The sequence below is a fragment of the Sus scrofa genome, chromosome 1 (assembly GCF_000003025.6).
Source record: "Sus scrofa isolate TJ Tabasco breed Duroc chromosome 1, Sscrofa11.1, whole genome shotgun sequence".
Taxonomy (NCBI): Eukaryota; Metazoa; Chordata; class Mammalia; order Artiodactyla; family Suidae; genus Sus; species Sus scrofa.
The window spans coordinates 119,870,317-119,883,170 of NC_010443.5; the positions used below are offsets into that span (position 1 = coordinate 119,870,317).

A 12,854-nucleotide genomic window follows, 5' to 3' on the forward strand; every position below is an offset into this window, starting at 1 on the left:
CAGAGAAATGTGACTCCCTTTAAGAAGTATTATTTTAAACCTTGTCTAAATGTATCTTTTGAAATATTTCAATGACAAACACCAAACTTAAAAGTCAATTTTTGGAAATATGTAGAAATTATAAGCATCATATTCTTTTTTTTTTTTTTTTTGCTTTTATATATATTTTATATATGTGTATTTGGCTGCACCTGCAGCTAGTCCAGAGATTGAACCTACACCACAGCAGTGACAATGACAGGTCCTTAACCACTAGGCCACCAGGGAACCCCCCAAATTCTTTAATTCAGCTATGGCTAGAAAATTTGTTTCAAATGGAAGCTACAAGCCTCAGCAGTTCAATAGGAACTTGGGAAGGAGACTAGTAACCTGCATGTGTGCAGTGAGAGGACCCATCACCCAGGGACAGTGGGCTCAGGGAGATGGGTAAATATAGCAAATCATCACATCACACAGACTTGAACACTTGGGTTAAAACTATAATTATTCTATATTCTACCATATAAGACTGAATTTCTATCTATGCCTGTTTGATCAAAAGGGCAAAAGTTTCCTATAAGGTTGAAATCTTTGTTTTAATAGCTCTAAGAGATGACTTGTAACTAAGAAGAAAATGTTGTAAGAAGCATTTTTATAATGTTTGTTGCAGAAAACTCTCTCACTAAAAGCTATGAAATATGTTTGTCATAGGAAGCCAATTTTACTCACTAACCTAATAATCACTACAGTCCCATTTAAACTAAACTCAAATTCAGTCAGTTAAAAGGGCCATGCAGATTCTGGAAACAAAGGACAAGTGGAGTTCCTGTCGTGGTGCAGTGGAAACGAATCTGACTAGGAACCATGAGGTTGCGAGTTCCATCCCTGCCTTCGCTCAGTGGGTTAGGTATCAGGCGTTGCCAAGAGCTGTGGCGTAGGTAACAGACGTGGCTCGTATCCCAAGTTGCTGTGCCTGTAGTGTAGGCCAGCAGCTGTAGCTCTGATTCGACCCCTAGCCTGGGAACCTCCGTATGCCTTGGGTGTGGCCCTAAAAAGCAAAAAACAAACAAACCAAAAAACAAAGGACAAAATAAGGACAAATAAGCTTCCTGTGTTAAAATATATTTTTAAAAAAGTTCCTCCAGGAGTTCCCGTCGTGGCTCAGTGGTTAACAAATCTGACTAGGAACCATGAGGTTGCGGGTTCAATCCCTGGCCTTGCTCAGTGGATTAGGGATCCTGCGTTGCCATGAGCTGTGATGTGGGCTGCAGACGCGGCTTGGATCCTACATTGCTGTGGCTGTGGTATAGGCCAGCGGCTACAGCTCCAATTCGACCCCTAGCCTGGGAATCTCCATATGCCGTGGGAGCGGCCCAAGAAATGGCAAAAAGACAAAAAAAAAGTTCCTCCAAAAGTCTCCTTGTGGCACAACAGGTTAAGGATCCTGCAGTTGTCACTGAAGTAGCTCAGACTGCTGCTGTGGTACGTGTTTGATCCCTGGCCCGGGAATATCTACATGCTGTAGGCGCAGCCAAAAAAGAAAATAAAGTTCCTCCAATACATTAACTTAATGATACAATTCAGAAATTCAATTTCATACCAGATATGTCTTACCTAAGTCATTATTTTTTGTTATAGCATTAGCTGCCCTGGTTCGAGGTCCCTGTTGAGTAAACTGATATCCAAATTTAAGGATATTGGTATTTTCCTCAAGCATCTTGGCCATTTCCAATTCTACAGCTGTCCCCAGCTGCTGCCTCTGGAATAATTAGAAACAAAGAAAAGCATTAATAAACTAGATCAAAATACTTTTTGAGGTAGGTTAAGTCTAACATATTCAGGTATATACTGATTCTTTAAAAATTTTCCTGGAGTTCCCACTGTGCCACAGTGGGTTAAGAATCTGATGACAGTAGCTCAGGTTGCTGTGGAGGTGCAGGTTCGATCCCCAGCCTGGCACAGGGAGTTAAAAGGATCCAACGTTGGAGCTACAGCTTGGATTCAATATCTGACCTGGGAACTTAAAAAATGGTGCGGGTATGGCCACTAGAAAAAAAGGACAAAATTTCCCCAATTCTTACAACATACGTAAGAGAAACAAAAATATTAAGTTTAGGAGTTCCTGTTGTAGCCTAGCGGTAACGAACCCGACTAGTATCCATGAGGATGCAGGTTCAATCCCTGGCCTGACTCAGTGGGTTAAGGATCCAGCCTTGCCGTGAGCTGCAATGAATGTTACAGATGTGGCTCCGATATAGACATCAAAAACTGCAGACTGTTGGAGTTCCCACCATGGCGCAGCAGAAACAAATTCAACTAGGAACCGTGAGGTTGTGGGTTTGATCCCTGGCCTTGCTCGGTGGGTTAAGGATCCAGTGTTGTTGTGAGCTGTGGTGTAGGTTGCAGACACGGCTCAGATCTGGTGTTGCTGTGCCTGTGGTGTAGGCTGGCACCTGTAGCTCTGATTGGACCCCTAGCCTGGGAACCACCATATGCTGCAGGTGTGGCCCTAAAAAGCAAAAAAAAAAAAAAAAAAAAAAAAAAAAAACTCATAAAATCAACAACTGTAGACTGTTATAATGAGATACCATTTCATATCCACTAGCATGACTATAATAAAAAAGACAGACAATAGTAAGTGTTGGCAAGAATATAGAAAAATTGGGAGCTTCAGACATGCTAGTAGGAAAGTGCAATTGTGCAGCTGTTAAGGAAAACAATTTCGCTATTCCTCCACAAGTTAAACACAGAGTTACCATATGACCCATCACTTCCACTCCTGGGTATATACCCATGAGAAATGAAGGTATATATTCACATAAGAATTTGTACACGAATGTTCAAGACAGCCTATTTCTGAAACCCAGAAAGTGGAAACGACCCAAGTATAATAGATTATTCAACTATAAACAGGAATGGGAACTGATATAGGCTATAACATGAATAAACCTCCACAACATTTTGCTACATGAAAAGAAGGCTGATACAAAAGTTCACATATTATAATAACTCCATTTATATGACCTGTGCAAAATAGGCAAACACACAGATACAGAAAGCAGATTAATTGTTGCCAGGGGCTGATGGGAGGGGTGGTTAGGAAGTGACTGCAGTGGGTCTGGAGTTTCCCTTTGGGGTGATATAAATGTTCTGGAGTCCGACAGTGATGATGGCTGCACAACTCCATGAATATACTAAAAGCCACTTAATTGCAGACTTTAAAAGAGTAAATTGGAGTTCCCGTCGTGGCACAGCGGAAATGAATCTGACTAGGAGCCATAAGATTTTGGGCTCGATCCCTGGCCTTGCTCAGTGGGTTAAGGATCCGGTGTTGCTGTGAGCTGTGGTGTAGGTCACAGATGTGGCTCAGATCTGGCATTGATGTGGCTCTGGAGTAGGCTGGCGGCTACCGCTCCAATTAGACCCCTATTCTGGGAACCTCCCTATGCCCTAAAAAGACCAAAAAAAAGAGTAAATTTTACCATACGTGAATTATATCCCAATAAAAAATTGGAAATTGATTCAATAGCATTCTGGTTAAATTTTAATATATAATCCTTTCGACCTTCATAATCTACAAAATTTATTTACTTTGAAGGACTGAAGGAGTCATTTACCACATATTTTTTCAATAACTGAAGGTATTTTTCAGTCAAATGTGTATGTACTTTGGGGTGTGTGTGTGTGTGTGTGTGTGTGTGTGGCTGCTCTCATGGCATGTGCAAGTTCCCAGGCCAAGGACTGAACCTGTGCCATAGCAGTGACCCAAGCTACTGCAGTGACAATGCTGGATCTTTAACCCATTGTGCTACAAGGGAACTCCCATTGTTTTATTTTTAGTTAATTACTGCATTGAATGGAAACATTCCTAACATGTACATTTCTCTGCTTCTTTAAAGAAAAGTTCACCCGGGTCTGGAGGACCCAGCATTACCTTGTGGCATTAGCAGTGAAGGTGGCTGACAGAAGCCTGTGCCCTTAGGGTAACATGGGTATTAGTTTTCTGTTTTTCACTGAACCTATTCTGTTCACCTACTGTGTCTGGGACTATGACATGCTACAGGTACAAAAAGTCTATTATGTGGATCTTGCCACCAAAGAGATGAAAAATTTGAGGATGGACTGTCACCTTTAAGAATCCTTGCAGTTCAAAATAGCCAGCCATCTACATTCTCTTAAGATCAATCAGGGAGAGTTGCTCACATACCTTTCTATACACTAAAATAATATTCTGTATGCTCCAAATGTCCTCCCCCTCCCTTCAGGCCACCACCTTACCAAGTGCTCCCTGAAATTCCTCCTCCCACCTGCCTCCTGGGCCCCCAAGCCCTGCACAGAGGGTGGGCTATAGCTTCTTCCAAGCTGCTGCTGGAGAACATTCACCTGATTGTCAATCTTGAGCTCAGCCAGGGTTTCATTATCTCTCAGAGCATCCATCAGTGCTAGAATCCCAGCTCCTGTAATAAAGTTGGACTCCATATTTAAGCTCTTCAAATTTTTGTTCACTCTTAGCATATCTGCAAAAGCCTAGAAATTAAAAATATTTGAAGATTACAGTTTGACAGCACTTATTACACACTGTACAAGCCTGAAACAAATACATGAATCGATACAATTGCCTTAATGTTTATTAGATTGTTTCAGCCTTGACACACTACTTCAGAGGTCTCACATGTATCTACTTTTCACATGTACTCTGTCATAATCCTTAGATTTTTTTGGCCACATGTAATTCCCTATTGGTAATGTCCCTCTACTGCTATTCTATCCTATGTTCATTCATTCTTCTACTTCATGCTTATTTCTCATACTTTCTCTCAGCCTCTGTGTAGGACTAACTTTCTCAATGTCTCTTTGGAACATCTTTTCTTACTGGGTCCTGCTGCAGCTGGGTTACAGTAAAGTCTAAACGAGGGTAAATTATAGACTTAATTTCCAAGGCAGGGACCAAAAGGCCAGGAAAGAGCAGAGGTAACTAGAACTGCTAGAGCATAAGAACTATGGAGAAGAAAGGGCTAACTAAATGTCACATTCCTCAAAGAATGGTATGTCTTCAATCTGCTTTCATCACATTGCTTACAGGATATGGTATTGCTAGGCATTGGACCCAGTGCTTAATAAGCACCATATTGATTAATTAACAAAGCTTGTAAGTGAGCAGAGGGGAAAGAGAAGGGAGGAGTGGACAAGTAAGAATATGAGTGAGTTTATTAAAAGTGACCTGCAGAGGGGTTAAAAGAAAGGCCAGACTCCAGAGAATATGGGTAAGATCAAGGTTAAAATTAAGGTCAAGTTACAGAAAAGGCAACAGGGGGCAGCGATACTAGAAAGAAGCTGGGACAAATATCTATACACTTGATATACATAGCAGCAACTAGCTATGTGGCCTGGAGCAAATCCCTTATCCATCCACCTGTACACATGTTTATTTAAATACTACTGGTGGCCTATTATTTAGTAAGCACTGTTCCATAGATTCAGAGAGAAAACATACAAGTCTCTACCTGATGGAATTTACATTTTCATGGGGGCCCAGACAGATAAGCAGGTAAGCAAAATGTAATGTCAGATGGTAAAAAGGGCTACAAAGGAAGAAAAAAGGCAGAACAAGGTAGATGGGGTGCGGGTGGGGTTGCTGCTTCACATACAGGGGTCAGGAAAGGCCATCTGAGCAAGGACTCAAATAATTTAAGTGATGAGGTGAAACTACGTGGAATATTTTTAGGGAGAAATGTCTAGGCAGGAGGAACAAGTGTAAAGGCCCTGAGATGGGAGCACACAATGCAGGTTTTAGGCAGAGTGAGGAGGCTGTATGGACAGAGTAGAATGAAACAAACAGCAAGAAAGGAGATGAGGTTTGCACCTGCAAGGCCTTATTAAAGCATTGAAAGATTCTGATTTTCACTTAGTGAGATAGGGAACTGTTGGAGAGTTTGAGGTAGGAATCAGATCACTTAGTTTTAAAATAATCACTTGGAATTCCCTGGTGGCCTAGCAGTTAAGGATTCGATGTTGTCGCTGCTGTGGAGCAGGTTCGATCCCTGGCCTGGGGAAATTCCATATGCCGAGGGTATGGCCAAAAATAAATAAATAAGTAAGAGTGTCACATTTGATGCAGTTTAATATGGTTTAACCACCTCTGTAACACACCCTGGTGTAATACAGTCATAATGTTGATGTTACCAGTAGTAGCTTACTTACAGCTGCAACGGGGTCATTGCTTCGGGTGGCCGCAAGACTGAAATATTTCACATGGGTGTTGGTTTCCAAAGCCTTTGCAAAATCCTTTAAGGTTGGAATTGGGATATTCTTGAAAGACAAAAATGTGAAACATTATTACATTTTATTTTTCAGCAAATTTAATCCATTAATCAAATATATCTGTACTTTATTAAAATGTACTCAGAAATTATATCACATACAACCATTGATCTACAAACTAAAACAACAACTAAGCCTCCTCATCCCTCTGGCTTATCTATTATGGTCCATTTGCACAAACTGTTGGCACAGAGCAGAGCATATGTCATTGTTTCTCTAGCACTGAGATTAAAGAAATTCTCACTATTTTATTTTTAAGTATTTGTATTATGAGAAGTTAACCCTTGAGTGCTCAAAGTGGATCCACTTTTTTACAAAGAGAAAGATGTGGGAATCTACCTCTGATGATTCCTAAGGCAGATGACATGCTGTTCTCAGATATTTAAGCTATAGGTATTAAGAGAAATTAAACCTACATTACTTAAAATGAGGCAAGAGTTATAGGAGACAGTGATCTTTCCTTTTAGTCCCGAGATTTCAATTTCCTGAAGCCTGGTTATTTTTAGATCATTGCTACTGACTTAGAGACAGAAATACACGAGAAGTGAATTTTTTAAAAAAAGATTAATAACCAACTAGGGATATTAGCTTTTTCCAAGGCTTTTCCCCCCTCCACTCACAGGAAGGAACACCCATGAAAAGAGCACAGAGGTCTTATTCCCTAGGTTCTTGTAACTTCCAGATGTTCTCTCCACCCCCAATTCAGATAAATTAAGATTTAAAATGAAGAATTTGTAATGAAGCTATTATACAATGGTAATATATGAGATCATCTGTGTTTACTTTTTGGTAATTAATTATCCCTATGCCATTCTAACTCAGTTCTTTTTTCTTTACTGCAAGGAAGAGTTACATTTTAGAAATCTCAGTAAGATTTCACAAAGCCCACTTCCAGGTGTTTACTCAAGAGAAATGAAAACCTATGTTCACACAAAAACCTATATGTGAGTGTGTATTGTGGCTTTACTTATCATCCCAACTGGAAGCAACTCATATGCCTATCAATTGGTGAACAGATAAACAGACTGCAGCACATCCAAAGGAATACTGCTCAGCACTACAAAGGAGAAAACCACTGAGACACACAACAGCACGGACGAATCTCAAATGCATTATGCTAAGAAGCCAGACTCAATGGCTATACACTTTATGTTTCCACTTACATGAAATTCTGGAGAAAGCAAAATGACAGGGAAACAAGACAGATCAGTAATTTTCAGGGGCTAGAGCTGGTGGCAGGGGATGATGACAAAGGGGTATGACGTGTTCTACATGTGACTGTGGTGGTGGTTGTGTATGCATCTGCCTTAACTCACACAACTGTAGGCTATGTATAATTTCACTAGGTATAAATTTTACCTCAAGAGGCCTGATTAAAAAAACAAAACCTGGAGTTCCCGTCATGGCGCAGTGGTTAACGAATCCAACTAGGAACCATGAGGTTGCGGGTTCGGTCCCTGCCCTTGCTCAGTGGGTTAATGATCCGGCATTGCTGTGAGCTGTGGTGTAGGTTGCAGACGCGGCTCGGATCCCGCGTTGCTGTGGCTCTGGCATAGGCCAAAGACTACAGCTCCGATTAGACTCCTAGCCTGGGAACCTCCATATGCTGCGGGAGTGGCCCAAGAAATAGCAAAAAGACAAAAAAAAACCCAAAAAACAAAAACCAAACAAACAAAAAAAACCCCTGAAAGACAAAAATGCTCTTTAAAAATGGGTAGGACTTTGGGAGCCAGAGAGATTTACTGATAGTATACTTCTATTTGATGGTCTTTAAAAAGTAAATCAGAAAAATACTGTAATACTTTAATTTCTAAAATACAAAGGAATCTATGCTAGCATAGTATTAAAAGCAAAAACCTTACCATTGAGTAGAAGGGATTAGATTACATCAAAACTGCCCAGCTCCCATCCTAGACCCAAATGACTCAAAGAATTCAAAGCAATTTTTGATTTGCTTTTCACGTCTACCTTTATATTGTTCAAATTAACTTCAACAAGACGAACATCATCTTCTTTAATTCTCTTTAAACTCTCTTCAACGTTGGTTGGATTTGGGGGCTCATCAAGTATTGGAAGGATCTTTTCACCTTTTACCACATCTGCAGTAACAAATGAACAAGAATGTCACTGGTTGAGACTATCACAATGAATGTATATATTAACTTGGAAACATATTACACACATATACAGCAGAATTTTTTTTTTTTTTTTTTTTTTTTTTGTCTTTTTGCTATTTCTTTGGGCCGCTCCCATGGCATATGGAGGTTCCCAGGCTAGGGGTCGAATCAGAGCTGTAGCCACTGGCCTACGCCAGAGCCACAGCAATGCAGGATCCAAGCCGCGTCTGCAACGTACACCACAGCTCAGGGCAATGCCGGAGCCTTAACTCACTGAGCAAGGGCAGGGACCGAACCCGCAACCTCATGGTTCCTGGTCAGATTCGTTAACCACTGCGCCACGACGGGAACTCCATAGCAGAATTAATTTATAAGTTTCTTCCCCCAAATTTATATAAGCTCTTTCATGTGTTGATACATTAAGCCCTCATATAAAATTTCACTGAATATAAATACCAAACATAATTCAACATTTAATTTGTTTGCAATGTGTCAGTCTTCAAAAATGAATATGTTTCTTGCCTCTTGGTGAATTACATCAAAATTGTTGGATAACACAAGCTGGTGATCACATTTATTTTTAGCAATGTTCAGGATAAAGTTCTAAAATGATAAAAATCTAGTATATCACTCTCTAAGATTTGACTAGTGATTTTTTTTTTTTGGCCACATCCATGGCTCGTGGAAGTTCCCAGACCAGGGACAGATCCCACGCCACAGAAGTAACCTGAGCTACCGCAGTGACAATGTTGGATCCTTAACCTGCTGTGCAACAAGGGAACTCCTGACTAGTAGCTAATATAAGGGCAGTAAGAACCAGAGACTGGAACAAACCTAGCCTCTATGAGAAGAGTGAGATGATGGAAGGACACTGTACCGTCCTTCCCATGGCAATACTATGCAATGGGTAACAGGGGAGGACTCCATTAGCAAGAAGAGTAGCAACAGGGAAGGGGAGACAGAGAAAGCTAATGGTACATGGAACAGCTACTAAGACAGAAATTCCAAAGATTACTACCCTCCTTCACTCCTACTCCAGTGCTTCACCATTTACATCACAATATAGTTATTCAAGCTGAAAGAGGATCCAGAAGCCTTGAGCCCTCTAATGAGACATAAATTCACTCTGATGTATGTGCAGAGGCCTATGGACAGTGAAACTTTTATGGGTACATTTTCTGGAGAGAACATCTATAGCATCAGATTCTCAAAGAGAAGAATGACTATAAAAACATTAAGAGTAAGTGACATGGAAAGACTTACAGACTCACTGCCTGGCCTAGTTATTCCCTTCTGCCCTCTTCTAGCCTTTTGAAGCAAAACTCACCTTAAGACAAGGTATACTGCTTACTTGTCCTAAAAATTCCTCCTAAGAGTGCCTTGTTCTTTTAAAGAATCTCTCACGCGACGCATGCGTGCACACACGCACGCGTGCGGGCGCACACAAAGTGTCCTGAAGAGAACAACTTAGACGAAACTCTGAAAATTATTTTCCTGAGGACAGCTGAAAGATCGGGATGGCAGTCTTCTTCAAGATGGTAGGTCAAGGGGGCTGGAGAAGAGCTTCCTCAGTAAATGGAAAACTGAACAAGCATTTCCTCAATTCCAAATTTTATAGCCGTGGGAGCGGCCCAAGAAATGGCAAAAATAAAATAAAAAATAAAAAATAAATCAATTTTATAAAGCCAAAAGATTTCTCTCCCTTTCCACAGAATGTGTATATGTAAAGATCCTTGCTCTGTAATGAAAAGAGGGATCCAGTCAATGGGATGCTGAAACCATTAAGAAAGGTTCATGGGGGAACTGCACATGGGTGGATCAGCCTGCCAATATTTGAGTCCATTGATCAATCTTAACACTTTCCCCAAAGAGGAATGACCAGACTTGGTATGCTTCCTAATGTGACTCAATCACCACCGAAGAAGCGTTCTTGACAAAACCCCCCAAAAAACTGTACCTGAATTTGATCAAGCCTCTAGAAAATAACAGTTTACAGAAACACAGAAGAAACAGAAACACGTAAAATGATACTACAAGGTTGCAGTCAGCCAAATCCAGAATGTGGAAAATTCTACATGAAAACCCTTAAGAAAGAAGGTTTTTTGTTTTTGTTTTTTTGCTTTTTAGGGCCACATGCTCGGCATCTGGAGGTTCGCAGGCTAGGGGTCAAATCGGAGCTATAGCTGCCGCCCTACACCACAGCCACAGCAGTATCAAATCTGAGTCGCATCTGCAACCTACACCACAGTTCACAGTAATACCAGATCCTTAACCCACTGAACGAGGCCAGGGATCGAACCCACATCCTCATGGTTCCTAGTCGGATTCATTTCTGCTGTGCGACAGAGGGAACGCCCAAGAAAGTTTTTTCAAGAAAGAAATGGCATGAAGAAAGGGAGAAAGAAGCTGAGGAGAACTATTAAAAAATTAAGAGGAACTGAAACCAAATGACAACAAATGCAATGTGTGATCCTTACTTTAATCCCAAACAAGCCAAGTGTGATGTTTTTAGAGAAAAGGGAAAGTTTGAACATGGCCTGGGTGTATTGGAAGCTGAAGGAAATACTGATAATTTTTAAGTTTGTTAATGGCATTGTGATTATGTTATAAGAAATGCCTTCGTGGGAGACACATATAGAAATATTTACAGGTAAAGTAATACACACAAACAAGATTTGCTTTAAAATAGTCCAGGGAGGGAGCTCCCATTGTGGTGCAGCAGAAACGAATCTGATTAGTATCCATGAGGATGTGGGTTCAATCCCTGGCCTTGCTCAGTGAGTTGGGGATCTGGGGTTGCTGTGAGCTATGGTGTAGTTGCAAATATGGCTCGGATCCCACATTGCTGTTGCTGTGGTGTAGGCTGGCAGCTGTAGCTTGATTTGACCCCTAGCCCAGGAGCTTCCACATGCCACGGGTGCAGCTCTAAAAAGAAAAAGAAAAAAAAAAAAAATCCAGGGAAAAAAGTGGAAGCAGTGAGAGAGAGGCTGTGGCGGATGAAACAAGGCTGGCAAAACGTGAAAAATAGCTGAAGCTAGGTGATGGATACATTATTCCCTCTTCTATTTCGTATGCTTAAACTTTCTACAATGAAAAGTTTTAAAAACAGAGAAACGGTCAATTATAGGACATTAATAAAATGGAATGTTATACGGATGTTTGAATGAGGTAAATCTATATGTACTAACTAGAAAATGTGATGTATTACTAAGTAATACACTTTAGAGCATCAATTAAAATCCTCACCACCAACTTCATGGAATATTAAAACTAGTCACTTAATCATTCTAAAACCTCAGCTCCTTCACATGCAAATTAAAGATAATATTTATTCTATAGAACTGTTGTGAGGATTAAGAACAATTCACATTCAAGAGGTGTGCACATAAGAACATGGCCCATAGCAAGCATTCAAAAACACTAGCCAATAGTATTATTATTGAAAAATTAAGTTATAAGAAATGTCTATGGTATGATCCTACTTTTGCGTATAAAAGTATATGTATATAAGTTTATATAAATAAGCATAACACAAAGTCTAGACAGATAAATTCCAAATTGTTTACTGTTAAGGGTGGAGGTGGGTGTGTGAGGAAATAGATGGCATGACGGCTGTGAATAGGGACACTTTCACCTCTTACCTTATGCACTAAGGACTTGTTTAAATCTACTATAAAATAGAAAAGTATGCATTACTTCGGTGATCTTAAAATATCCTGTAAATAAAATTTTCAAAAAGCTTTGCTTTAGGCTAATATTTCACATCAGACTAAAAGGCTTAGTGGCTGAAAAGTTCTGTGGTTTCTCCTGAATCTAATTTTATAATATAGTTTGTCAGCACTGTTGTGTATTTCTTAAAAATCAGTAACACTGAAAACAAAATGTCAATAAAAGCCAAGTTTGACGAGCTTTTATAGTGTTTACCATTAGTATTATTTAGTGAGGTAAGTGGTTGCTAATTACACTTGCTGACATATTCAGCATAAAGTATTTAATATTCTATTTTCGATGATTTTCTATGTCAAGACTAATTGGAATCTTAGGTTTCAAGTACATATGCATTACATTTAGTCGGTATACACTGAAGTTGTCACACGGATAAAACAAAACATAATTATCAAAGGACTGGAATTCACAAAGCATTATATAAGTACTCACTTGAAAAATGTTCTTGGTCAACACCATTACTACTTCCCACTATATTGCAGAACTGTGTATTCGTTATCAAATTGTGCATCCCAAGAATAGCTATAAACATAGAAAAATAAAGTTATTTTTTGCTTCCATCAATTTTAAACATAAAGAATTAATTTTATACCTCAAAATTTCTATCAATGATTTTAACATTTTCTGTACATTTTCCTATTCATTTAAATACACATTTCGCAGCCAAAAAAAGGTGAAAACAATTTAAAACCACCTACAATCTCTTATCAA

At 39.7% G+C, this 12,854-nt stretch overlaps 1 protein-coding gene across 1 annotated transcript in view; it reads right to left on the reverse strand.

Annotated features, from left to right (window-relative positions):
• TMOD3 (tropomodulin 3) overlaps positions 1 to 12,854 on the reverse strand; it is a gene marked incomplete at its 3' end in the record, with an annotated part of 83,918 nt that overhangs the window by 5,439 nt on the left and 65,625 nt on the right. Inside the window, 5 exon segments of the mRNA NM_214294.1 lie at positions 1,594 to 1,738; positions 4,363 to 4,506; positions 6,181 to 6,288; positions 8,269 to 8,399; positions 12,576 to 12,665. Of these exon segments, the coding sequence (NP_999459.1) occupies positions 1,594 to 1,738; positions 4,363 to 4,506; positions 6,181 to 6,288; positions 8,269 to 8,399; positions 12,576 to 12,665 (618 nt within the window).